The sequence below is a fragment of the Natator depressus genome, chromosome 22, assembly GCF_965152275.1.
Source record: "Natator depressus isolate rNatDep1 chromosome 22, rNatDep2.hap1, whole genome shotgun sequence".
Lineage (NCBI taxonomy): Eukaryota > Metazoa > Chordata > Testudines > Cheloniidae > Natator > Natator depressus.
Genome location: NC_134255.1, coordinates 9,574,038 through 9,600,826, shown reverse-complemented (window position 1 = coordinate 9,600,826; position 26,789 = coordinate 9,574,038). Strand labels below are relative to the sequence as shown.

Below are 26,789 nucleotides of genomic sequence, written 5' to 3'. Positions count from 1 at the left end.
TCTTCACAACCCCCCTGTGAGGTAAGGGAGCACAACACTCCCACTTGACAGCTGGGGAATGGAGGCCCAGAGAGACTAAGTGACTTGACCAGGATTACCTAGGATGTGTGTGGTGCTGCAGGAATTGAACCCAGGCCTCCAACAACCCAGGCTTGTGCTCTATTCACTGGACCATCTCTCATGGGTCATTGTGAGGTAGAAGGCAGGTGAGGTGCGCTGGGACAGAGGTAGGCAGCTGCTCAGACAGCAGCTAGAATAGGGTAAATCCAGGGAAATTTTAGATAGTGAGCAGTCAGGGACCAATCAGCCAAGTCTGGGAATAACCCAGCTGGGGGCAGGTCTAGCCTTCTGAGCAGGACCCCATGGGGCAGGACCCAGGATTCCACATTAGCCTAAGGAATGTGGTTGAGGGCTCACTGTGCATTTGGTACACCTGAAAGGTGCAGGGCAGACTGGGATTGCAGGAGGCTCTGTGGGCGTGGGTGGGATGGGAGAGCGGGACTGTAGCATATATATGCTCTGTACTAGCAAGAAGAAAACCAATGAAGGTAAGAAACCCTGGTACATGGCAGCTCCCCTCTCTTCCTTTGTCGCCTTTCTTTATGGCGTTCCCTTGGCTGAAACTGCCTGAAATGTGTCTTGGGTGGGTTTGCTTTGTCCTCACAGAGCAGCTGGGGAACCAGTGGGCTGGTCATCTGCGTTCTGCTCGCGAGTTATTTTTTTGTCACTGCTTTTTAACAAGTTGATCAGATGAGCAGGTGGCCATGTCTCGACAAGACTGAATCCCACCCTGGATGCCTGGCTCCTGACCCTGCAAGCACTCTGCCGGCAGTACGCCTGTCGGGTTCTGTGGGAATATTGCTCATGGAATATTGCAAGATTGAGCCCCAGGAGTCGGTCCAGGTGAAAGAAAGAGGAAGTGCCTGCTGGGAGATTGCACTTGGACCTTGCCAACATGCAAGTGGTACCACTTATATTAAAATCAGTTGAGTTGCACCTGTGCCAACCTGTGTGTGGGTGCACGTAAAGCTTATTCACATTGGTTGATATTGGCGTAGCTTACTTTGATCTGTTGCAAAGAGAGTTAAGTGTGTCCGCGCAGGAGTTGCACCCATGTAACTGAATTTAACTTAATTGATTTTTTTTGTTTGTTTAACTGGACCCATTTTTGTAAAGTTGCTCCAAACCGGACGATGGACTACACTTAAATTTCGAGTTTGAAAAGCTTTCTCTTTGGGGCGTGTATGGGTGCTTGGTTTGTTTGCAGAGAGCCGTATTGGCAGCCTACAAGTTTGAGCGCACGATACATATTGCATAGGTCCTCCCTTGGGCTTCGCGCTTTTAACTGGAATAATAAGCCAACCATTGAGACTGAGAATCTGACTGAAAAGAAAAGAATTTGATAAGGAATGCGCTTCCATTCATTATTGTATTTAATCAGAGCCAGAAGGGTGCCTGGGGAAAGAGGTAAAGAGAAGTGGGAGGATGGGGGTTGACAGATTTTGATCCTTGTACTTATGCTGGATAGCACTTACTCTGTGAGTAGTCTCATTGGCTTTCATGTTACTTTGGAAGGAGTAAAATTCAGTGTGTGTCAGAGGATCAGAATCTGGCCCTTTTTTGCCTTGGCTTGTTATGTATTCATTCTTATAGTTCCTATTTAAAGATCTCGGTCTCTTTGTGGTCTCTGAACTCGTGGGTAATGCTGTGAGCAGGATTTTTGAGAACAAAATGTGCTTCCTGATGATGCAAGTGGAGATGGCTCCACCAGACTGTACTCTAGCCTGATGCACCAGCACAGACTGCTGCTGTGCACCTTTGCGTGTGGATTTCAGGTTGGGTTAGGTAACAAATATAAATGAAACCCATCTCAAGCCGGCAGCTTTTGCCCACAGGCTGCTGCAGGTCAGGTCTAGCAGAGCTGTGTGTGGAGGAGCCCCATCCTGGAATAGTGGGGACAGGATCAAGGTATATTCCTAGCCAGGTGTGGGAGGCCTGGGACTGGAATAACAGGGAATTGTGTGGGTCAGGATTTACAGGAACGAGCCGATCTGGTGATAGGAGAGGGATAATGGCTAGGGATGCTGCCGATCAGGATAGCTGCGTACCAGCAGGTGCAAATGACAAGCTTACGTATCATCTGCCAATTCAGTGACTCTTTGCCCTTCTGTAGCGCTTCCCATCTGAGACTTGCAAATGCTTTATACACGTTAACTAGTTAAGCTTTGCAACACCTTTGTGAGCTGGCCAGCGGCTGTGTGAGGATTGTTTTTCCTACCTCTGGAGTGCAGCAGGGCAGCAGTTTAAGAGTGCACAGTGGCACTGTGCAACAATATGAAGGGCAGGAAATATATGCCTCAGATCAGTGGAAACTGCAGGTTGCCAAGATGCTATTAGCTAGCAAGGGCTGGCGTTAACCCCTCCCCTTACACACAACGTCTCCAAGGATCTGAAAGGGACACATGTGGTGGGGATTTCAGTTCTACATTTCATCTAGAAGCTGGCATCTCCAGCAGTAATGGGTAGGGAAAAATGCTTGCCTGTGTCTTGCAAAGTTCTTGGCAAGCATTTTCCAGGACAAGGAGTAATGGTCTCAAGTTGCAGTGGGGGAGGTTTAGGTTGGATATTAGGAAAAACTTTTTCACTAGGAGGATGGTGAAGCACTGGAATGCGTTACCTAGGGAGGTGGTAGAATCTCCTTCCTTAGAAGTTTTTAAGGTCAGGCTTGACAAAGCCCTGGCTGGGATGATTTAATTGGGGATTGGTCCTGCTTTGAGCAGGGGGTTGGACTAGATGACCTCCAGAGGTCCCTTCCAACCCTGATATTCTATGATTCTATGAAGTGAGCTCTTCCCATTCAATATCTGGGTGTTCGCTTCCTCGAATGGGAAGAAATGTGCTCTATGCCAGCCGAAGGGCCCCTGAGCAAGGCCCAGTGGAACCCTTTTCTTTACTCACTGCGATTCAGGAAGAATAAATAGCTTCTAGCGGGGGACTGCTGTAGCCAATGCTTGAGGTGCATTGGCCAAGCTACATGGAGGGGAGCCCAGGGCTGGAATAGCCTGTCGTCGTTGTGTGTGGTGTTTTTTTTTTTTTCTTTTTTCCCCAATGGAGGTAAACTTCCCTAGACAAAGACCCAAGGGAAGGAGAGCAGATGTATTCGGCAACTTGCTGCAATGATAAGTGTAGTATAACTTCTCTTTAATTTCACACAACGCACAGTCAACTTGTGGCACTTGTTGGCAGGGCATATTGTGAGGGCCAAAACTAAGACGGGATTCCAAAAAATTCGGTAAGTTCATGGAAAATAAGTCCATCAGTGGCTAATAGCCAAGATGTCAGGGATGCAACCTCATGCCCTGGGTGTCCCTAGCTGCTGACTGCCAGACGCTGGGAGTGGACGACAGGGAGTGGATCACTCAATGATTGTTGTTTTGATTTCCTCTGAAGCACCTGGCACTGGCCACTAGGATGCTGGGCGAGATGGACCATTGGTCTGACCCAGTATGGCCAATCTTATGTACTTTTTGATGGATGCTGTGCCTCAATTATGTCTTCATCACTTGAAGGAAAACTAAGTCCAGACTTATTTTGAGTAAGAACATTACTTACAAAAGGGACAAACTTGTATTTGTAATTACATGGTTTAATTATGTGGAGCTTTTAAGATAAATTACATTTTGAAATAAATTTGGGAAAAGAAACAAATTTTTTTTGTAAATTAATTGGAAAATCTTTCTTTTTTTGAAACTCAGATTTTCTTTTTTTTTATTAGCGCTAAATAACGTAGCAACTAGTAATTTGTCACATTAGGATATGTTGTTAGCTTAGAATAAGTAACATTGGGATTGTTTCTGTCTATGTAAAAGCAGGACATCATGACTTAATGATTAGCGCAAAGGACTGGGAGTCAGGACTGCTGGATTCTGTTCTCGTCTCTGCAACTGACTTGCCCCATAACACTGAGCAAATGACTCAACCTCCCCAGCTGTAAAATGGGGCTAATAATATTTCCTTACCTCCCAAGGCGAGGCTGAATTTCTTGATAGGTTGTAAAGAGCTTTCAGATCTTAGAATGGACGGTTCTGGAGAAAGGCAAAGCAGTAGCTTCAATCAACTAAAAGATGCATAGGAAAGTCAGTGGCCTCTTTAAATAGCTCTTGTCTCCCAAGTTAGACATAGGGAGAAAGCATGAGGAGAGTTGTAAGAGAGAGTGCAACTTGCCCTAGTTTGTTAATAAGCCCTTTGCACGTAGATAACACCTTTCATCCAAATGCCTTAAAGTAGTTTGCTCAGAGAGAGACAGATTGTGCTCCCAGAGGCACCTGTGCAACCCTTGGGACATGAAGTCCATGGGGCTGCATGGGCATAGTAGAGGGCTGCATTTGGCTGTAATGAATTAAGCTTCTCAAGATCCCTGGGAAAAAGGGCACCATTCTTCTTCCCATTTTACAGACCAGGAGACTGAGGCAAGGAGAAGTTAAAGTTAGCATTTCCCAACATGGTCTCAGATTTTCTGATGGCTCAAGTTTTGGGTGCACAACTTGAGAAGACTAGGACTTGCACTTGATTTTTGGAGCCAGTGTGAGACCGCTCCAGCTGAAATCAATGAGAACAGTGGGTGCTCAGGTATCCCCTAAAAATGGAGACAGCCAAAGTCAGACGTCACTCTTAGAAAATTCTGGGCAGTGTGACTTGTCCAGGATCATACAAGTAAATCAATGGCAGAATCAGGAATAGATCCCTTGGGCCTGGACTCCCTCTGCTGCACCTTAATCACATCATCATTTGTGTCCATTCATTTGAAAGCTAATATTTTTACCTAATTGCCTTTGTTCTCTTCCATTCCCGGTGTATTGGAACTTGAGAGTTGCTGGTAGGAAGTGGCAATCTGATTACAGGGATGTTGGCAGCTTTGTGGAGATCCCAGTCTAAAGTTTGTGGAGTTTTAAATAACTGCACACACGTTTTCATGCCTTTCAGTGAGAAGAGAATTTGTTTCATTGAACACATCCCTACATTGTTCACAGCTTAAACGCTGCAGCATTGTGGCTGGTGCACTGCAGCATTGTGGTCTGAGAACCAGGAAGTGAAACCAATCAGTCTAGTTTAATTGGCTGAATTTAATGAAATGCAAAATGTAAACTAACTTGTGGGCTGGCTCACTCGCCCCAGGGGGTTGGGATTCTGTCTTGTCGTATTCAAGAACTAATGAAATAAGGCATTAGCTTGGCTGAGTGCAGATCCAAGAGCATGGATGTAAGGTCCTTTTGCTCAACCCAGGATGTTCGGACTATGGCTGGAGTTTTTCTATCTCCCTTAGGCCCCCAGTCTAATTTAATTGTACCTTGGCAAAGAGTAATGCCTCCCTCCAGAACAGGGTTACGTGCCCTATGTGTGTGTAAGTGCCCACGACTGAGCATCGAGAATGGTTCCTCCCCTTTCGTCAGGAGGGATGGGAGGTTCCTTTGGATCTCGGCTAGTCACTGGCACGCTGCGTAGATGAGATTATCCTGTCCCGGGCTGATGCAGGATCGCTCCCTCCAATCTATTCTCTAGTGCTTTGTCCAATCTGCTTCCCTTGAGGAGTTTGTTCCACAGCCCGATAGATCAGGAAGATCCGATGATACTTAAGCTTACATTTTCCTTCGAGTTATTCCTCCCTTCCCACCCCTGTGTCTTGTGGAGCAGCTCTCCTCCCTCTGCACATCTGCAGGTCGGGTCAGGACATGGGGTGAGTTTTGGAGATAGGCAGGGATGTGTCCTGGGCCTAATTAGGGAGCAACCCAGGATCCTAGCGGGTTTGAGATTGACTCTGTTATTAATTCAAGCAAGTCAGAGTGAGTCACCGGGAAGCAGATGATCCAAACAGGATGGAGCTTTAATTAAAACAACAGTCTCCTCCCTCCCCTGCCCGCAATACTTAATAATCAGGAGAGTCTTTGGAAGGGCCCATGAGGAGCGGAGGTTGAAAAGTGTATGTGTCAATGGTAGGGTAGTGGAGCCTGGTGCTCTTTCCTCTGTGTGTAGGGGGCCCTGCAGTGCTTGTGGTTGTAGCCTTTGTGGAGGGAAGGGGGTTTACTTTCTGCACCCCCATGCTTTAGAGACTCTTCCCCTCCCTGCCCCCAGGCCCCACTGGAGGGCTAGGTGGGGGAGTGGAACACAGGTGGTATGTATTGGGGCGGGAGTATGTCTTTGGATGCTGGTGTACCTGTCTGTGGAGACCTGTGTGGGGCAGGGCAGGTGGTATGTGCTTCCCTGAAGGCTTTTGTGTGTACCCATGTGTGCTGGGACAGGTGGGGGATGCACCTGAGTGGGGCCCGTACTTCGCCTCAGCTGCGAGTAGCTCTTGGAAGCTGCATAGACGGTACCTTCCCACAGCACCTGCCACAGGGCCAGCGCAGCAGCTGCTTCCTCTTCCTTGTGACAGGTGCCGATGGTGGCCCGGCATGGAGTGGAGGCTGGCTGCCAGGAATACCTGCCCCTTTCTCATGGCACGGGCTAATTCTCTTTTTCCCCTGGTATGGCTAGTTCCCATGGCACCTTCTCCCTCCCCATTCAGGGGTGAAGTGTGGTGAGCCCTGGAAGGGGACTCATTCCTCTCCCTTGCTGTCTGTTTCCAAGAGATCCTTTGGCCATTATTCCCGCAAGCTTTCCTCAAAGATAGCCCGTCTGAGTGCCTCATACCCTTGTGTTGGCTGCATGCGCCCTGTCCCACAGAACGTGTGTTACTCTGTATTTTATACAGTGCTGAGCATGCAGGGTTTAATAACCGAAATAATCATCTTAATCCTCTAGGCCCAGCCGTACAGTATAAACAGAATTGCTTTTAGAGGGAGGGCTTTAGCTCTTCTGGAGCTCATTAGCTCGCTTAGTTTTCTTAGGAAAAAATAATCATTTTGGGGGAAACCACATATACTTCTTTTCAGCATAGATTAAATTGCCAACATGTCTCCCTAGAAAGTGGGATTTAACTGTGCCTGATAATTAGGGGTGTGCTGTAATTCTGCCAGCCTCTTGAATCGGAAGGAGACACTCTCTCTCTGCAGTGCAGTGTTTTCATGTGTTGTGACAATAACAAGTTAAAGCATAATTGGGGGGGAAAGGAACTTGGAACTGTAAATGAGGAAGTGCCTGGAGTGGGAGGAGGGAGCTGGGGCTCTGGCAATAGCCACGGCTGTGGGACCTGGAGCCGGTCGCGTTACCTCGCTATGCCTCAGTTGTCTACTTCACAGGAGGGGTTGTGAGGGTTAATCGGTTGGGCCAGCACTTTCAAGAGTGGCCTCAGTTTCTGGGTGTTCAGTGTCCCACCCCTGGGGTGATGCCCAGAAGGGTTGTTTTTTTCCCCCCCCCCCGTCCATCCAGCAGGAGGGAGCTGCAGGTCCTCAGCACCTTCGAACACCAGCCCTAACTAAAAACAGAGGCCCCTGAAATCGGTGGCCATTTTTAAAATTAAGTGTTGGCCTTGCTGTTTGCGACTTGTGCTGATCTCCTCTGATGGAGGGAGCTAGGGACCTGCTAAGGGTGGCTGTTGTTTAATGAGGTCAGGCGACTCACGGTTGGCTTTTGGCTTTTGTTCTGAATTTACTTCACCTGGGGTAAATGACTAAAGACAGCGCACGCAACTGTATCGCTGACTGTTCTCTTCCGCTTCAGTCGAATGACTCGTTCCAAGTGTTCGGTAGGTACATGGCTGTTGGCCGCTGCAGGAAGGGTGCATGCAGGTAGAATGTCCCCTGCAGCCCTGCGTGTATCACGCAGCCAGGATGAATTGATGGTGTTTTTTTCTGCTGAATGCAGCATTGACTCTCCGTGTCTCCCCTGCAGCTCCCCCCACCTTCACGGAAACGCCCCCCCAGTATGTAGAAGCAAAGGAGGGCAGCAGTATCACCCTGACCTGCATGGCTTTCGGGAACCCCAAACCAATTGTCACCTGGCTGAGAGAAGGGGACCTCTTAGGTGCCAGTGGGAAATACCAGGTAAGTGCTTAGCCTGCTGTAAATGCTTAACCCTGACCCCTCTGGCGGGCAAGCCTGGCGTGTCACCACTGCAGTGAGTTGCAGGGTCTCAGCCTCGATGCAGAGGAAGCTCCTTCATATATATATATATATATATATATATATATATATATATATATATATATATATATATATATATATATATATATATAAAATCAGATTTCTGGCTAGTATCAAACAATAGCCCCTGGGGTCGAGGGAGCAGCTGCCCCTGCTCTCAGGAGAGGTGCTCTCAAGGTCGGATTGGGCTCCAGGTGTACAGAAGACCACAGAAGGTGGCACAATCCAGGTTCCTTAAGGAAGGGTATGGATGTCGTTGAAGCAGCTGGTCTCTCTGGAGCTATTCCTGCTGCCTCAGCACTCCCCCTCCCTCCTCAGCCTGTTTCCTGGCTGCCTTTAGAGGTTCAGTTTCTCCTGTTTCTGAACTGCAGGGAGCATCAACAAGCAAGATTGCCCCCTTGCTGTGACCTTCCGCCCTCCGGCCTGCCACAACCATGAAGGTTGGGGAGCAGCGGTTGTGCCCGGAGCCCACTAGGCCTGGTTGCTGTACTGGCAACTGCTTTTCCGATCTTCTTTTCCTTCCCCCCTCCCCCATCTCTGTTCTATTCCATCTTCCTTCCGGCTGCACTTAACCCATGCGAAGGTGCCAGGCCCCCAGAGAGCTTCCTGTGCCTCTCGGAGAAGGTGGTTTTCTCTGCTGATGAGGTGCCTTCCTGAATGCAGCCTGTGGGAGCTGCTCGGGTTTCCTTCCCCCAGGATGGGATCACGGGAGGTTCTGAGAAGCGGCTTTGGAAGCCCTCAGTAGCTAGAAACTCCTGATTCTTCACTTGCTTTCCTCTGGTGTGAATCAGGAGTAACTCCCTGGAATTACAGCCTGGTATGGGAGGGAGGGGAGCCAAGCCCTTCGCCCTTACTTTATCTGGACTGGAGAAGCTGGCTGGGACCAGGCAAATGCTTGATCTAGCCATCTATTTGTGCATCTCCTCACTTCCATCTGTTCAGTTTCCTCAGTCTCCTCCCCTCCCCTTTTTGTCTTCCAGTTCTCTGTAAAATGTGGGTTTGAAATCCAGAGTGTTTGGAAACGTAGAGTAACAGTCGATGAGTCCTCAGCTTGCCTCCCCCTGCTCATCCACCCCATGCTGGGGGCACTATTCCTGCCCCATGGCCTTGACTACGTTGCTTCATCCCGTCCCCTCTCTGTACCCATTGGTCCTGCTTGGTGACTTGCCCTTCCTGGGCTTGGAGTGGTCCCTACCTACATTTAGGGATGCAAAGGCCTTGCTGGCAGGAGCTGCAGGTCCCATCCGAACCTGCCCCAAGGGAAGGGATGGGCTGTCCTGAACTGCAGCTGTGGACACCACAGCCCCTGCTTGAAACCCAGGCTGTGAGGCGCTGCTCGGCCTGTCCCAGCCCTGGACACTGTTGCTGTGTTACGGTCACGGAGAGAGGCACGGGCCAAGCCCATTGGGTTCAGAGGGAGCAGATCTGGCTCATATAGTCTGTGGATTCTGCATGAGTTTTCTTACTCTCATTGCCAGTGCTGGAAATGGTTCCATTAGGGAGGGATGGGTGTGTGTGTGGGGGGGGGGTGTTGTGGGGAGGGGCGTGCCGGCGGGTGCATTCACTTGAGGATTGCTGCACTGGGGTTCCCCTGACTGAACAAGGTCAACTAGGGTCAACAGTGTCAGTCCCAGCCCCTAAGAGATCCTCCGGGTGTCCTTGGAAGCCTCTGATCCTCAGCTCAGCCAGGGATTCCATACAGCTGTAATTGGCAAATCAAGCATTGGAATCAGCGCAGGCACTAATGAGAGTCATTAGGAATAATTTGTTACTAATTGAAATAGAAGGATGAGGCAGAGTGAGTGTTGGTGGGGGGGGCAGATGGCAGTGGGGTGAGGCTCTTGCTGTGCGGCAGGGGGTGTGATCTCTTGGGGTTGCTTCCCTCCCATCCTTCTGCATAGCAGAAGCTATATCCTTCCTCTGCTGCTTGCCCAGTACCTGGAGTGAGGAGCTGTGCCCTTCCCCCACCTCTCCAGCCCTTGTTGCCATCAGAGGCAGGAGCCCAGCCATGCTAAGCAGACGATGGGGAAATTGAGCAGGTTTGATAATGGCTCTGTACAACACTGTCAATTGCACCACAGCCCCTGTGGGACAGGTTTCTGCTAATGTGCCTGCCTAGAGGAAGAAGGGAGGGGGGAAGCTGAAATGGGGATGGTAGGGGATGACCATTACACATCTCCTCCCCTGCTGAGTGCAGGCAGTTCCTCGCTAGGCAATCTCTCACCTGCCAGTGGTAATGGACGTAGATCTGCAGGGGTTGAGCAGCCCCCACTGCTGACATGGAGGTGAGGAGGAGGAAAGGCAGGGAAAGAAGCTGCTGTATAAACCAGGGAGAAGGTGGTGGTGAGTGCCAAGCAGCAGCCGCAAATGACGATGTCTCGGTCTCGTGTCTCAGCCCTGCCAGGGAAGGAGTCTGTGACTCTTCTACACAGGGACTCAAGTTGCTGTAAGCCAAAGGCATGGACTTGGGCCAGATTCTCTGCAATGGAGTCAGTGGAGTTACACCTGTGGAGAGCTTGGCCCCTTAAGGACTAGTGAAAGGTACCACGTTGATGACCCTGGAGACAGATGTCCTGTTAATCCATGGGGGCAGGACTAGGCAGGCTTTTCCTCAGTTCCGCCCTGACAATGCACCCAAGCCTTGCCTTAAGGAGATCACTTCTGGGAATGAGTGAGAGGCCAGCCTTCCTGGGAGACAGTATGGCCCCCTGGTTAGGGAAGGGGGCTGGGAGTCAGGCCGTGTTCCCAGTTCGGTCTGCATCACTGTGTGACCTTGAGCAAGTCACTGGGCCTCAGTTTCCCTAGCAGTGCCACGGGGGTAACGAGTAGGCCCCCTTTGTGAAGTGCTTTCCGGGTATCTGGATGGAAAGGCCGACGGAAGCGTTCGAGCTGACGATGTCCCTCAGCCAGGGGCACCACTTCAGTGGCAGGCCTCTAACTCATCGCTGCGACAGCATGACATTGGCTTGGCAGATGGGAAGGACTCAGTGCCATGGGGTCAGAAAACCTGCTCTGAACATGTGCAAGGCAATGGTGAGATCAGCTCTTCTAATGGCCTAGGGAGAGGGGAGCCTGCCATGCGGATACCTTTGGTCCCTCCATACTGATCTATCAATGGACCTTAGCCCAGACCTTACTCAGTCCTGGCCTCCCGCAACCTCTCCTCACCTGTGCATTGCTGAAGGCAGGGAAATTCAAAAGAGAGAATTCTGAGCAGCCAACAGTGATTGTGAGCAGGGGCGTGGGTGACCATGTGGATTAGCGCACCGTTGTGAGGCTCTAGGATGGGGGGATGAGGTGGATGCTGTGAGTGGGCTTTAGCATGAGTGCTCATGTGTGCTGACGTCTCCCTTGTTCTTGGTCCAGGTGAGCGATGGGAGTCTGACTGTCGTGTCCATCAGTCGGGAAGACAGAGGCGCGTACACCTGCCGGGCTTACAGCATCCAAGGGGAGGCTGTGCACACCACTCGCCTGCTCGTACAAGGTAATTCCTCTCATGGGAAGCTCCTTGTGGGATTCCCAGCGCTGTGCTACAACCATGCTTAGCTTTGCAATGAGGGCATCTCCAGACAGCTGGGCAGAGAATGGAGAGCCCTTAGAATTGGCACTGGAGAGCCTTGTCGGTTACTGACTGGCTACAGGAATGATGGGAGTTTAAACCAGCCAGTCATATGCTGCCAGGGAAAGCCCGTCCATCAGCATTGCTCGTATATGCGGTGGGGGGAAATGATCGCATTCAGCTGCCTGCTGCTGATACAGAGAGAGATTCTGGTGGCAGCATGCGACTTTTTTTTTTTTTTTTTCCCCCCTCGAGGCTGAAGAGGAATATAGCAGCCAGCAGGAAAGCAGGGTTTTGTTCTTGGCTTTGCATCAGTCTTTTAGGGGTATTCCACGTGATCCAATGTACAGCAGCATGAGCTAGTGGTTAGAGCAGGGGATTGGGAGTCAGGACTTCTGGGTTTTATTCCAGGTTCTGTTGCTGACTCACTCACAAGTGCAAGTCGTGCTCTCTCTCAGCTTCGCTATCGATGAAACGGGGAGTTTTTACCTCTCACTGGGGTTGCGAAGCTTAATGTTTGTAAAGCGCTTAGAGATCCGAAGCTTAAAACTCCATGGAAATGCCAAATGTTTTGAGCTCTACTGGGGAAAAGTGCTATATAAGAGCTTAGGTATTATTATTATTTATCATCATCCTGTGCAATCCACTATATTATTAAGCACTTGTATTCCTCAGACAGCTTGGGCCTCATTGCGCTAGGTGCGGTACATACACCTGATAAATGATAGCCCCTTCTCTGCTGTATAAAATAAGGCATGTGTCATCCAGCCTGGTGTACTCAGGGAGTAGTGTATGTAGCATCTTCCACTCAAGGGCTGTGAGGGGAGTATGCAGCTCTGGTGTAGGGACTGACTTGGCCCGTTGTCCGGCCCATGCAGCCTCTTGCAAGAGAGACGTGGCCTCCTCCCAACTGTCCATTAAAAATGCCATCAATAAATAAACAAGGAAATTAAGCCCAAACCCCAGATGTTTAAATAACATTACAGGCTGCCAGCTCTACTGACCAAAGCAAGGAATGCGACGTGAGGGCTGTCGCACCATCCTACAATATACGCAGGAGAATAGCGGCAGCAGGACCTGTCCTGGGCCTCGAGGGACATGTCTCATGCTGATTGTCTGAGGTTGCATATACCCGTGTCTTCCCTCCCTTTGCTCAGCAGACGTCCTCTGAACTATACTGTGCTTAGAGAGGGCGGTTCTGTGGCAGAGCGCGATACTGCATCTGCCCCAAACCCTTTTGGGAGGTGGTGTGTTGAAGTGCATAAGGTGCCAGGCTGAGCACCAGGAGACTGTGCTTCTGGTTCTTTCACTGACACCCTGTGTGATCTTGGGAAAGTCACAGCCCCTCCCTGTGCCTCAGTTTCCCTGCTTAGAAAATGGGGATAACGATACTTGCCTGATTTTCTAAACTGCTTTCAGGCCTATGGCTGAGAAATGTAATGTGGAGGAGGAGGAGATGAGGAAAGAAATGTCCGAAGAAGCGTAGTCAGCATGATCCAAAACTGACTCTACCAGGTTTGATGGTGTCCAAGTCAGGACTCTCCCACAAGTATTCATTTTGGTGGCAACTTGTCCAGACATTGCATGACACACCTGCAGCTCTTCATCTGTCATTTGGCTTTATTTAAAGGGGGGAGTTTTTTTTTTTGATGGGGAATGTGAAATAGCTCTAATTGTACCATAAAGCATCTAAAACCCCATCGTTTATGGGGGAGCAAGCAGTGCCCCCCACTTTCCCTTTAAACCTTTGTGTAACATGCAGAGCCTTATGTTAGGTCAGTCAGGCTTCCAAGCGTGACAGTGGATTCATGCTGCTGTCTGGATTAGCTCTGCTGATAGTGTGGTCTATGGAGCATTTGCTGGGGGTCTGTGATGAGCCAGCTGGTCACGTGGTGCTGGCTTCTCATTCGCAGCTGTTAAAATTGCATTAGAAGAAGCTAAAGATACGTAAATACTTGGTTTCCAGAAGCAATTGCCACAGGGATGCCACGTGATCGCCAGGGAGCGAGATGAGCCACTCCCACATAGAGGCATGGCTCAGACATCCACTAGACAATCTCCCTTAAGCTGTGATCCACAGGATGAAAATGTTTGCGAGCCCCCCGTTTCAGTCTGCGAATCCCTGTCTGTGGGGGATGTGGCATTGTGGGACTCCACAGTCATCACTTCTCTGATGGGTCTACAACCCTTTTTATTAATAAACAGGGTCGGGCTGTCACCGCAGAGGAGCCCAGAGCCCCTTTCAGACTGTGCGCGTGTGTGAGAATGCAGGGCATACACCTGCTGTGTCAGCACCTAATGGTTCTGCATCCCATGTATACTAAAGCAAAATCCGCTTAATTGGGGCACCCCAGTGAATGGCCTGTCTCTTGGATTAAGCGGCTGTTCCGATTAACAGAGAGGCTCTGATGATTTTTTAAGAAGTGTGGGAAGACTTGCAAAACACCAGAAAATGCTGTACAGAATAAAGATGACACCTGCTGGGTCTCGTCTTCCTTGCAGCCCTGCTTCCTCTCCTTCTATAAATCTTTTACTTGGTCAATTTCTGCCACAAGATAAGGGAGCTTAGCATTTCACACCTATTGAAGCACTTAATAGTGCTCTGCACTTTTACGCTCTTTCCCATGTCAAAGCACTTTGCAGACATTAACTAATCCACCTAGGTTTCAGAGTAGCAGCCGTGTTAGTCTGTATTCGCAAAAAGAAAAGGAGTACTTGTGGCACCTTAGAGACTAACCAATTTATTTGAGCATAAGCTTTCGTGAGCTACAGCTCACTTCATCGGATGCATCCGATGAAGTGAGCTGTAGCTCACGAAAGCTTATGCTCAAATAAATTGGTTAGTCTCTAAGGTGCCACAAGTACTCCTTTTCTTCTTTCTTCTTAGTCCACATGGCGTTCCTGCCAGGTTGCTTCTGCCCTCCTGTTGTTTTGCCCATGGGCCATGTCTACGCTGGGCAAATGCCTCCTGTTAGGAAATGTTAGCTGCCATAGACAGGGACAAGTTTGTGTATCTGGTTGTTTTGTTTCCTTCCAGCATAGACGGGGTGGAGGAAGGAATCTGAGATGAAGTGACTTGCCCAAGGTCAACTAGGAAGCCAGTGGCAAAGCTGGAAATGAACCTAGGAAACTTGACTGCCAGTCTTCCTTGCTTTAACCTCTAGAGAGCACATGCTACCATAGCTGCGAATAAAACCCAGGAGCCCTGATTCCTGGACCTCACTACTGAGTAACCGTCTCTCACCACAGATGGTGTTTAAAAACCACTGTGCTGTTTCCTGGAAAGAGGGTGAAGGAGAGGAGACAGCTCCGGGGTGAGCTCGGTGAATGGAGAGGTTAACGAAGGGTGCCGTGCGTGTTGTGTTAGTGTGGTTGGCCTGGTGACAGCAGCAGGATGGGTGCCAGCCTGGATGACATTGGCAGAGGGTGCTTTGTTAAGCAGTCTGTATTCCCTGCTGCCCCCCCTCATCCCCTCTCCTTTCTTCCATTCCTTCCCCTCTTCCCTGCCGAGGGGGATCTTAGAGACTGAATATTTGAGTGTCTGTTTCATGCACTGAGCTCTCCCTGTGGGACTGATTAAAACTGCCCTTTGCGGGGGGAGTTTGAGGGGAGGACACTGGAGACTAGCTAGCTGGAAGCTCTGTCTTCCCATCTAGACCAAGGTCGGAGCTTATGCTGCTCTGGAGTCTAACCCTGTTCTGGTCCCCACTACTCCCCTTTTTGCTGCGCCTGCATGATCCTCTTACAGCACTCCCTGTGTGCCTTAAAGGGACAGAGCCCTCTGCTAGGGTAGTGCTGGGCACCCATTAATCCCTCTCTCCCAGAGGGCCTTGGCTTATCAGAATTGCCCCAGTGCAAAAAGCTAGTTGTGTTTTGGCAGAGGCTCTGGGTTGAAGGCCAGTCTTGTGGGAGCCAGGCCAATTGAATACATGGAGTTGCTTACAGGTGTCTGGACCTTGTGTGCTAGGGGGAAGAGATGCTCCCTCTTCCCTGAGAGGCTGTTCATGGCCGGAGCTTTTCGGCGGCTGAGGTAACTGGTTTTCTCGTGCTCTTCCTCAGGACCCCCCTTCATCGTTTCCCCTCCAGAGAACATCACCGTCAACATCTCCCAGGATGCCCTGTTCACCTGCCAGGCCGAGGCATATCCAGGGAACATGACCTACACCTGGTACTGGGAGGAGGAGAACGTCTACTTCAAGAAGTAAGCTCGGCTCTCAGCCCCATGGTCCATGCTGGGAGGAGCACCTCTCGTCGCAGAGCCATTCTTTCTCTCTCTCTCAGTAAAGGAAGGGGTCTGCTGTTCCAGAGATCCCCTCAGTCCCACAGGGAATCGGGATACTCTCCCAGCACTGCGCCTCTGGCCCCCACCCTGGGTCAGTGCACCCATCCAGGCATTGCTCTGCTGCCCTTGGGGTTGCCCTGACAGCTCCCTGCGGCCAGCTCGGAGAGCCGCTCCCTTCCCTGGAAGGGGAAACTCTGTGCTGACTCCTCATTCCAGTTCTCTCCCCGCCCTTTTACCCGTCTTTTCCCTTCTGTTCTCTCACCCCCTGCAGTGACCTGAAACTGAGGGTCCGGATCCTGATTGACGGGACGCTGATCATCTTCCGTGTCAAACCAGACGATGCTGGGAAATACACTTGCATTCCTAGCAACAGCCTTGGCCGCTCACCATCGGCCTCTGCCTACCTGACAGTGCAGTGTGAGTGGAGATGGTGGGGCAGGGAGGCCTGCAGTATCTAAGGACCATACCTGCCATGGGAAGAAGATGGCTTCGATCATGTCATTGTCCCAGTCCTGCCTAGAGGCCCAGTGTAACCTTTAGGGTTACTGTGACATGACAGCAACATATGGAGTGAGGTGGAGGGGAATAAAATCTCACTAGATTATTGGGTCTGATGAGACTAGGCTGGCTGGTGTAGTGTGTGGGTTCATTACTTTGTTTAATGCAATGGTACCTGGCATTCGCCATAATGAATCAGACAGTTGATGCATCAAGTACAGTATGCTGTCAGTAGCTGATATTTCAGAGGAAGATGAATACCCTGCTCCCAGCTAACAGCTTGATGCCATGCAGGTTGGGTAGGATTCTTTCCCTGCCTAGGTGCCCATCACCTGTTGGCATTCACAATGTGGAAGACATTTTCAAAACACCCTGTCCCTGCCTGCCCTGAAGCATAACATTTGACCCGTCTTTATTCCAAAGTTTTCGCACTCTAACCAAAGGTAAGGAAATGCTAGCATACGCTCACATAAAAAATACCCCAAACCTTCCATGCAGGGTCCTCGGACCCGGATTCACCACAGCCCTGCCTCTTGTGCCGGCACTTACCGCACTGCAAAGTGCGGGTAAAATAGTATTCAATCAGGAAGTTAGAGATTGCACCCACTCTGTGCTGGCATAAATGATTGCACCTTGTACAGTCTAGCTGTGGTCTGGGATGTTGCTATCTGTGGGCGGGGAGAGAGTGTGTAAAACCACTGCGAATGTCTGTCCTGGGCAACGCTGTGTAGATCTAATTTACTGGGGTCAGATATGATGGTGATTGGGCCTTACTGAAATGCCTAAGACTGATAGATGGGATTGTGCCCCTTTTTAATGTGTCTAGGTGCAAAGATTACTATTGGTTCCAAACTCTCCAGCCTTTCAAATGCCAGCCAGAGTATCGGACTAGACTGCTGATGGCTGTGAACGCTAATAATAGCGTGTCTTGATTATCAGTTGTATTCCGTCTTGTTCTGTGTGGGAAGTAGGGCCGTGACTCTGTGTGTGCGCGCGCTTATATTTTTATGCATAATTATAAAAACCTGTTAATGCTGCCTTGTCTTCCGGGTGTGTTGGCATCCTGAAAACGTTAAATACAAAGCAGTAACTGATCTAAATAAATTGAAGAGAGACGGACTCTGAAAGGAATGTTATTCCCAATGTCTTCACATTTAGCATGCCTCCCCTCCTACAGCTTTCTGTGGTAAGGGTCCAAATGAGTGTTGCTTACAAGAGTGGTGGTGGAGGCAGTGTGGCCTAGTGGATGAAGCACTGGCCTGGTACTCAGGAGACCTGCGTGCTATTCCCAGTTTGGCCCTGGCATGCTCGGTGATCTTGGGCAAGTCAGTTCACCGCTCTGTACCTCAGTTTCCCCGTTAGTAAAATGGGGCTAGTGATACTGACCTCCTGTGTGAACTGTTTTCAGATGCACTGATGAAAAGTACTGTAGAAGAGCTAGGTTCTTTTGAGTTGATTTGGCCTGTTTCTATAGAAGACTATAGCATTTGATTTTATAAGGGGAGGCAAAAGTTTGAACAAACCAATGGGCCTTAGGCTTTCTCTTGAAGGCCAATAGACTCAGGCTATGGATTGATCATTAGTAAACATGCATTAAGGAGCTGGGAGACCTAAGAAGCCAGTTCCTTCTCTTGTATGAAATCACAGAGAAGCAAAGTCCAGAGCCAGGGAACTGTCCCCAGGAAGTGCCCTGTTCAAAAGGATGCAAGTTTAGGGACTGCTTACAGAGGCATCTGGGCGGACCTCAGCTTTTGGGAAGGTATACTGCTTCACACCATCAAATCTGTCCTGCCACTGATCCAAACCTCACTGAAAGGCTCATAACCATCAGAAGCCGCCCTGGAGAGCAGGCATACAAAGGTGGGGTTTGCACACCTTTTTCTTTCACCTGGGTCCTGGAGATGCGGAGAGGGCTTCTTATACCTTGTCATTTAAAGCTACAAGGCGTGCTTGGCGTCCTTTCACAATAATCCAGTTCCTTGGTTGGAATAAACACCTCTGCTTTTATCCTTGTTCTGGGATCTTTGCTAATGCTCTGTGAGCTAGAGTGCCTCATTTTCACACGGGTCAACTTTCTTCCACTAAAAGAGAACTATTTTTTTGGAAGTAAATTTAGCACTGGTGAAAGGTGCCAGATTGGTGGCCTTGGAGAATGCAGCCCTTTCTCCCTCCTTACCTAGCAGTTCTGGGGCAGTGTCAGCACAAACTTCCCATATGCTGTTCAGTCAGGGCGCTTCATCTCTCATCTGGAAGGATCAACTTTAAGATTGGTGGGGAGAGTAGGTGGGGAATTTGGTCTCCAGGGCCCATTAAGTCCTTAGCCTCTCTGCTAAGATTCCTCAACAAGAGGCGTGGGTGGGCAATTATCCTGGTGGTCACTTCTCTGTTAGACTCTGGACTGAAACCACCGACTAGTTTCACACAAGCCACCGTTGCAGCTGTTCGATGGGAACAGCTTTTGGTTGTTACTGAGCCTGGCTGGATTTCAGCCAGTGACCTAGAAGTGAAAGGCTCTGTAGGCCATTACTGATCCCTGGAGCTGTCCAGTCTTGTTGATTACATTTCCTAAGACATGATGTTAAACTAGGTGGGAATAAAGCAAGTTGCATATGATAAACTACTTTCTAATCTGGGTTACGAGGCCGCGACCACAGTCACGTGACCTTGGTAACTCCTGGCTGGATATTAGCTGTTTGGAAGGAGTGATTGGATTTAAAAATGTCAGATAGTGAGCCTGTGGAATAAAAACACCTTCAGCAGCCCCATATTCCCCTGCTTCACATATGTGCACCCAGATTCCTGCAAATATCAGTACCGAATGGCCCCAGGACACAGCCAAAAAGCAATAATGTAAGATTCTTGTATGGATTTTAATAATTCAGTTTCCAGCCTTTAATATCTCTGCAGTTTCCTTGTTTTTGTTTTTCCCCTCTAGCAGGCCATCAAATCTGGAGCTGGGGAAGGAAGGAAACTAACAAACCCCGCCCCAAAACCCAACTAGCAAGGATTAATTCTTTCCCATTGACTTGTTCATGTTCCCATCAATCTTAGAATGAAGCTTTCCTGCCTTCCCCCAGTCCCTGACAATGGCAGGGTCGTCCCACCACTTTGTGCTTGTCTTGGGAAATTGCTGACACCCTCTAAGACTTTTTTCCTCTCTATGTAATGTTTGAGGGGCAGGGGAGGAACTGGAAATTAAGCAAGTGATTGGGTTGCTAGACCAGCAAAAGGAGAAGGTGGGGCGGGAGGGGAAATGATATTCCCTCTTTTCATATGCAGATACTGTGGGTGGGAGTTACATGTAGCTAAGTAGCACCTGGGGATTGTAATTTGATGTTGGGAAACTGTGTGTGTGCCCTTGGCTATGTCACCTTTTCAAGGGGAACACCTTTTCCTTCCAGGTGCTTTCAATTGAGGAGCTCTCCGATCTTACCCCTCTCTTTACCCCCTCAAATAGGGGCCTCCTGGCTGTTGCCCTTTTTTCTCTTCCTTCCCCAGTGGTTCACGCTCTTTCAACCCTTGTATATTTTCTTCACAAGCTATTTCCAAGTTGCATGGGTTTTGTGGATCTGTGAAATGAATGGTGTAAATACCTATCCCTTCAATATGGTGGGCAGAAACGGAGGTTTGACAACCTGTGGCTCCCAGCTTGCCTCACCACCTTTGTTAAAATATTGGAGTCACTAGCTAGCTGTTGGCTTTGAATTAATTGTTGCTGTGGTTTGACATGCAGAAGCAAAACAGGGCATAACCCAGGATTGTCTTTGTTTTGTGGTGTTTCCTTTGCATGCCACCTCTAGCTGGATTACCCATGCTGCTACTGTGCTCTGTGTGTGTTTACCTCCCTGTGTTCTCCGGGGAGTACCCTTGACGCTAGGGCTTGCTCCGCTTCCTCGATCCAACAGTGTACTGAGTTGCAGAGCCTGAGGGGTTGAGTGAGAAGGAGCTTAGGTTTTGCAGGAGAGGGAGTGTTGTAATGGTGCCGTGAGGACACTTGCAATTATGTTGCACGTGTATTTTTTTCTTTTAACGATAATTGTACATGGGCCCACAGCTTAGGGTAGGGAGGTCGAAGTGAAATGCTTTGAGTAGGTAAAGCTTAATAGAAATTCTAAATATTTTTAATGGATTCGGAGAGGATAATGGGACTATAAGGATAATGGTCTTCCAGGGCCAGAGGGTAATGGATGCTGCAGAGTTAGCATTTAGGCTTGGAACTCATAACAATGACCTTGACCCTTCCAAACCAAGGTACAGTGACGAGCATATAGTGGGGTGCCCAAAATGACTGATCCTCTGAGCCGCGTACGACAGTCTTCAATAGTTCGAGAACTGGGGTGTGCCTGCTGAGGCTTGGGGTTTCAGCCCTGCGGGAGGTACGCCCTGTGCACCTCCCTCTCTGCTGGGCAGAAGCCAGAGATGATGTGCAGGGGAAGGAAGGAATGCCGCCACAGATTTTTGCTGCGGTTTGCTGGCCCTGCTTGGTTACATGGTGCTGCTGGGTCCCCTCCCTGCATGTCAGCCGCTGGGAGCTGCGGCCATGGGGAGAAGCAGTGGCCGACAGCTGGGAGCTGCAGGGAGAGCTGCTCCGTCTCCCTGCAGAGCTAAAGCAGCGGCCCCTCCCAGCTGTTTGCTGCTGCCTCTCCATGGGGAGTGAACACCAGGGAGCTGCAAGGAGGGGCTGCTAAGGGTAAGAAGGGGGGTGCGTGACTCAAGCCATTGGGGTGGACCGAACCTTTACATTGTGTGCCCCACCCCCCAGCAGGCATTAGTCCTCTCTGGCAGAAGCCCCTAGGCCCACCACCCTGTTGGAGGGCAGAAGCCCTGTGCTCCTTCCCACCCCCCAGTCTGGTAGGCGGAGAATGGGGGGCTCTGCGAGCTTCACTTGAACTGTAAAAGAGCTGCATGCGGCTCGTGAGCAGCGGTTAGGCGGGAAACGAAGGGCAAGATTATTCAAAATAACTTCCTACTCCTCCACCCAGATCCCGCCCGTGTGGTGAACATGCCACCCATCCTGTATGTTCCCATTGGGATACATGGCTACATCCGCTGTCCGGTGGAGGCGGAACCGCCCGTCACCTTCGTCAAGTGGAACAAAGACGGACGCCCCCTGCGAGTCGAAAAGGTAAAGTTGTGTCTGGGCGAAGACAAACGGGGCTATTGTGGAAGGAGAAATGGGGGACGCATCAAATGGTGATGCCATAGGGCGCGACGGGGAAGGGTCCGGCTGCATGCCGCCATTGGTCTGGAGTCGATGGGGCAGGCAGGCATGACGCTGGGAGCTGTGCGGGAAGGTTCAGCCATCATAGCAGGGGAGATAAGTCCCCAGTTCGGTCTCTGCTTACCAACTTGACCGGTCCGCTTGAGGACAGGCAAAATTATAACAGCCTGTCAGCCCATGAAATAGTCCCTCGTACCCTTCACTACTCCCGCACCTCACGTATACATGGGGTCAGCCATTCTCTCTCTCTCTCTCCTTTCCCTTCCTCCTCCTCCTCCTCCCCCTCCCCCAAGCTGCTGCCACGGTTGCCTCTGCTGTGCTGCAGGGGCAGGAGACCAGAGACGGATTCTTCCACCTGCCTCTGTAGGGGACTTTGAGGGCTGCCCCTGGCGGCACCAAGCTACCCCTCTCAGCAGCAGGCTCCCCATGCAAAGAGAGCACCGGAAGGAGGAAAGCGCCAGGGGAACTAGAGGACTGAGGGAGACACAACCTGGGCTGGCCTTCAACCTTGTTCCCCTTCTCCAAGCTCTGTGTGGTGGTTGGTTGGCCGACAGGGAGCTGGTCAGGCCAGGGCACCACAGGGACCCAGTGGGAGAGGTTGTGGCAGCTGGTTCAGAGTGGGCCAGTCAGGTGGGGATGTTGTTGGGATCAGGGGCCAAGGTGCCAAAAGCATGTGGCAGTGGAAGTCTGCTCGTGGGAGGAGCCACCTGTTCTTTCGTGGCCCGGGGATAGGGACCGTCATACAAACGTGCTTAGAGTATGACTGTGTTGCAAAAAAACCCCCAAACCAAAACCCATGGCAGCGAGTCTCGGGGCCTGGGTCAGCTGGCTCAGGTTTGCAGGGCTCGTGCTATGGAGCTAAAAATAGCAGTGTTGACATTTTCCCTTGGCCTGCAGCTCGGGCTCTGTAACGTGTGGAGGCGGGTGGGGTCTTGGAGCCTGAGTTCCAGCCTGAGCGGGAGCATCTACACGGCTATTTTTAGCCCTGTAGGTGAGCCCAACTCATCGAACCCAGGCTCTGGGATTTGCTGCCTTTGCAGGTATTTTTTTTTTTTTTTTGCAGTGTAGAGAGACCCTTTGTGAGTCTTTAATGTGATGGATTCCTGCGGTGGAAAACTTTCTGTTGAGTTGGAAATGCCCAGATTGCCTATTCCCCTTGTTTGTGGTTATTTTAAAAATCAAGCTGGGTATGAAGGGCTCAATCCAGAAAAGCTCTTAAGAACCTGCTTCACTGGGCTGCTCCATGGGGTTTAAAGGTAAGCAGGTGCTTAAGTGCTTTGCTGGATTGGGGCCACAGTGCTCAGCACCTTTCAGGATTGAGCCCTGAGCTGCTGGTATTTAGCACCTCCCAGAGCCCACTTCTTTGTAGATGTCCAAACCTCCTCCCACTGTTGTATTTCCTTCTCAGTTAAACAGAAGGTGCCAGCATCCTGCCCCAGAACAAATCTCAGTGCTATGCACTGCAAAAGGCAGACACATGATATTTTTAACAGAGAACCTGAAGGAGAACTCAGCCCTGGCACTCAGCACAAATGGCACTCAACTCTCTGACACGTACAGGGTGATGCCCACAGAGTCATTCTGCCCCTTGGCCTCCTTCACCTGGAGGATGATCAGGGCCCATATTTCCTAGAGCCTCCATCCCTAGAAGACTGGGTGTAGTGTAGAGTAGAAGGGAGAAGTGAGGGTGGGAATAAACTTGGCCAGAGAGAGGGAAGAAATGCTGAGTTGAGACGGGGAGGGAAGAGGTGTGGTCTATCTCAAAGGCTGCAGAGGAAAACTCTTTTTAACAATTACAAAGTGTTTTTTACTTGAAGAAACCCCAGCAAGCTGGAGAAAGAGAAGCAGAATGAAGGAAAGAAGTAGGGGAAAGGAACTTGTGTCTGGCTTTCTAGAAGGCATGTGAATTTGACTTCATGGTTTGGTTCTTTCTCGCAGTAACCCCCCTTCCACTGAAAAAGTATGCCCTCCTGTGGATGCGGGGATGGGTAATCTTCCTCCATCTCACTCACCCCCTGTGGGTGTTTATAGCCACCCCCTGCTTTCTTTTGCCAATATTGACAGGCTCAGGGGCAGCTCTTTGTAAATCCACCTTTCCCACCAGGAGGGGGGCGGGGAGGGGGAACCCTGGACTTCATGTGCCAGTTAAACTTGTCATACCATGGAGTCTTCGGCCTAGGTTCTCATATGGCTCCTGTTGGTGCAGTATCTAAACCTCACGAACCTAATGCCAGCATTGCTGTTAAAGTGACCACTTTGGCGACTCTCAGGGTTTTATGGGAGGCTGATGTTAAAAGCCCGTTTAAAGAGTCTCCATCCTGCTATGCCTCTGGTATAATGATCTGAGCAAGGACTTCAGGCCTTTAATATTTAAACTAAACATTCAATATTTAAAGTTTTGTTTAAATATTAAAGGGTTTAAAGTTTTTATTTTGACTGTTCAAACCAGGGATCGTAGCGGATCTAGAACATGGCCTGTCATCTCCGGTATCAGCCTCCCATGGCATGGGTATCTCAGAAGTGATTTCGATAAGATGGCTGCTGTCAGCTGGAGGAAATTCAGAAGTTCCAGTTGTGAATATAAACTTTTGCCCCATTTATTCTTTGGGGAAAGGTCTCCTTTCAGTTTCTTTGGCTGAGTTATCTAGACCATATCTGTCTCATACTTTGTCCTGCCATGAGTGCAGGGGACTGGACTAGATGACCTCTCGAGGTCCCTTCCAGTCCTATGGTAACTTTTCACCCTCCTTGCCCCCTTTAACCTGGGCACTGCATGCATTTCAAGACCAGAAAAAAGGGGTGGTGGGAGGTGCTGGATCAGTAGCCCTGGAGACAGGTATTCATTGTCCACAGCACAGGAGCTGCCCGTGCCAATACCCACCCCCCATATTGCCTCAACCCTGCCCTGTTGGGTCCACTGCTAGGTTTCAGAGAGGAGTTCAGTTTCTCTGGCGCATTGAGTCCTTGACCTCTCCAAGGAGAATAAAAAAGGCCCAGTTGTGCTGATGACTTTTTTCTTTTTTCTAATGGGGATACAAAAGAGAATGGACTGGGACCCCCACCAATTCATCTGCTGATAGTAATGACTTCTGAACACTATAGATCTGGGTAGTGTATTTGAATTAGTGCCCCCGGCTAAGTATTCCATACCCCATTACCAGGGCCCTGTGCCAACGACTTTCCCTATAGCAATAGATTTATACCGTTCAGATAGATCCATTATAACTAGCCATCACAGCTGGTAGTCTCAAAATGATTACAAACATTTTTAAAGCTGTATTTAAAACCCACTATGTTCAGAAGAGACTCTTTCCTGTTGATGAAATCACAACGAAAGTAACCCTTGTTCTGTGTGTGATTCTAAGTGTCTCTTTAGATTGTAAATTCCTGGAGATAGTGACATTGCCATTTTTGTTTTCCTTTTAAAACCGTTGTTTCAGATATCTCATGTTTGTAAAACACTTGAGATGCTATGTTACTTTAGGAGATTTTTTTCCAAGCAGTTTGGGGGGTTTAGATACACACCTTCCATTATGTTTAAGGTAATGTATCAAAATCTCAGCCATAGCCTGTACGCAGCAAATAGGCAAAAGCAAAATGATGGGATTAACCATTTCAGTGCCACTTGACACCAAGCACCTGGTGTAAACCTGGTTATATTCCAGAGAAATGTTAGCTTAGTAAAAAACACATCTGCTTTTGGCTGCAGCATGGTTGGTGAAATTGGTTTCAGCAGCTGTCATGTTAAGTTCAAACTCTGTGTCTCCCCCCACTGCTGAGGAGCTGAATCAGCATTATGTGGAGTGTTGGAAGAATTTCAGAGTAGCAGCAGCAGCAACATGAAGAATGAGAAGAATTTGTTCAAATGACGTCTTGAGTGGGTTTCGTGACGCGGCACAAATCTTGAAATGGCAGCAATGTTGTTTAGGGTGGTCGAGGAGGAAGGACCGGGAGTAATGGCATGAAATTGAGCAAAAGAAAACTCAAGCTGAACATCAGGAGGAAGTAACTTCCCGAGATCAAGATTGGTTAGGGTTTGGAGTGCTCTTCCCGGAAGAAGTGCTGGCACTTTTATTGCTTGGAACAATAGAAACTAGATTGGATAAAATCTGTTCACCAGCGAATTAGACAGCAATCCCGCCTTGGTGCCTGGGATGATGGCCTTGGTGGGCCTGATACAGTACAGGTGTTCTCCATCTCTGAAGAGAGGATGTCACACTGCAAATAAAATTAAACCTCTTAATGAGACCATTTTTGCCTCTGCTTCGTGGAGGTAGGAAGCTGTAGAGGGTAAGGAGCTCTGGAATGCTTTGAAGAAGAGTGTGCACCGTCTGGACGGTCCATTGCTCCTAAAGGTGTTTTTTATGCTCGGAGTAGCCTTGCTTTGTGGCAGACTCGAGAAGGAATGTGGTGATTCATAGATTTTTTTTTTTTTTTTTTGAAGCCCAGAAGGGAGACCATTATACTAATCTAGTCCGAATGGGCCAGAAGAAACTATTCTAATTATCTGGTTGACATCTTCTTGGGTTTTTCATAATCTAGAGAGATTCAAGGAGTTGAAAGAAAAATTTTGGAGTTTATGGAGTTAGAAACTCTGCAACCAAGGAACGGAGGTTCTAACTCCTGACCATGAAAGTCCCATTTGTCTGGCCTGCAAAGGGGATCCCATCTGTGATATGGAGCTGTCATTAGCAGCTGTGCTGTATTTGAAGGTGTTGCAAGGTGAGAGCAGAAAAGGGAATAAAGGGTCTCAGACAATACACAGGATCTCCAGCCCAGAAATTACAGTGACTCGTTATTACAAATAAACTTGAGAATGGATTAAGATTTGGACATCTCGCAGAAGCGTTGAAGACCACATTCAGGGGATGTTTTGGGACCATGGATAAGCGATAACTACTCTTGGTCTTGTGGTAACTCCCATCTCTCTTGGCCTTCCAGTATTCTGGCTGGAATCTGCTGGAAGACGGGTCAATCCGAATAGAGGAGGTAACAGAAGAAGCTCTCGGCACTTATACCTGTGTGCCTTATAACGCTCTGGGTACGATGGGCCAGTCCCCCGCTGCCCGACTGGTACTGAAGGTAACATACCCATTTGATTCCTTGCTATCAGAAAACTTTCAGTAGTTTCTTTCATGATGGCATTATCAT

At 49.4% G+C, this 26,789-nt stretch overlaps 1 protein-coding gene across 4 annotated transcripts in view; it reads left to right on the top strand.

The window, feature by feature from the left end:
* The window catches only part of IGSF9B (immunoglobulin superfamily member 9B), a 94,486-nt gene that overhangs the window by 30,709 nt on the left and 36,988 nt on the right, over positions 1 to 26,789 (top strand). For all 4 annotated transcript variants that reach the window (XM_074936736.1, XM_074936735.1, XM_074936737.1 and 1 more), the window contains exons 4-9: positions 7,828 to 7,979; positions 11,445 to 11,562; positions 15,697 to 15,838; positions 16,191 to 16,336; positions 21,400 to 21,542; positions 26,580 to 26,720. In XM_074936736.1, coding sequence (XP_074792837.1) covers positions 7,828 to 7,979; positions 11,445 to 11,562; positions 15,697 to 15,838; positions 16,191 to 16,336; positions 21,400 to 21,542; positions 26,580 to 26,720 — 842 coding nt within the window. The remainder of the gene's footprint in view (positions 1 to 7,827; positions 7,980 to 11,444; positions 11,563 to 15,696; positions 15,839 to 16,190; positions 16,337 to 21,399; positions 21,543 to 26,579; positions 26,721 to 26,789) is intronic.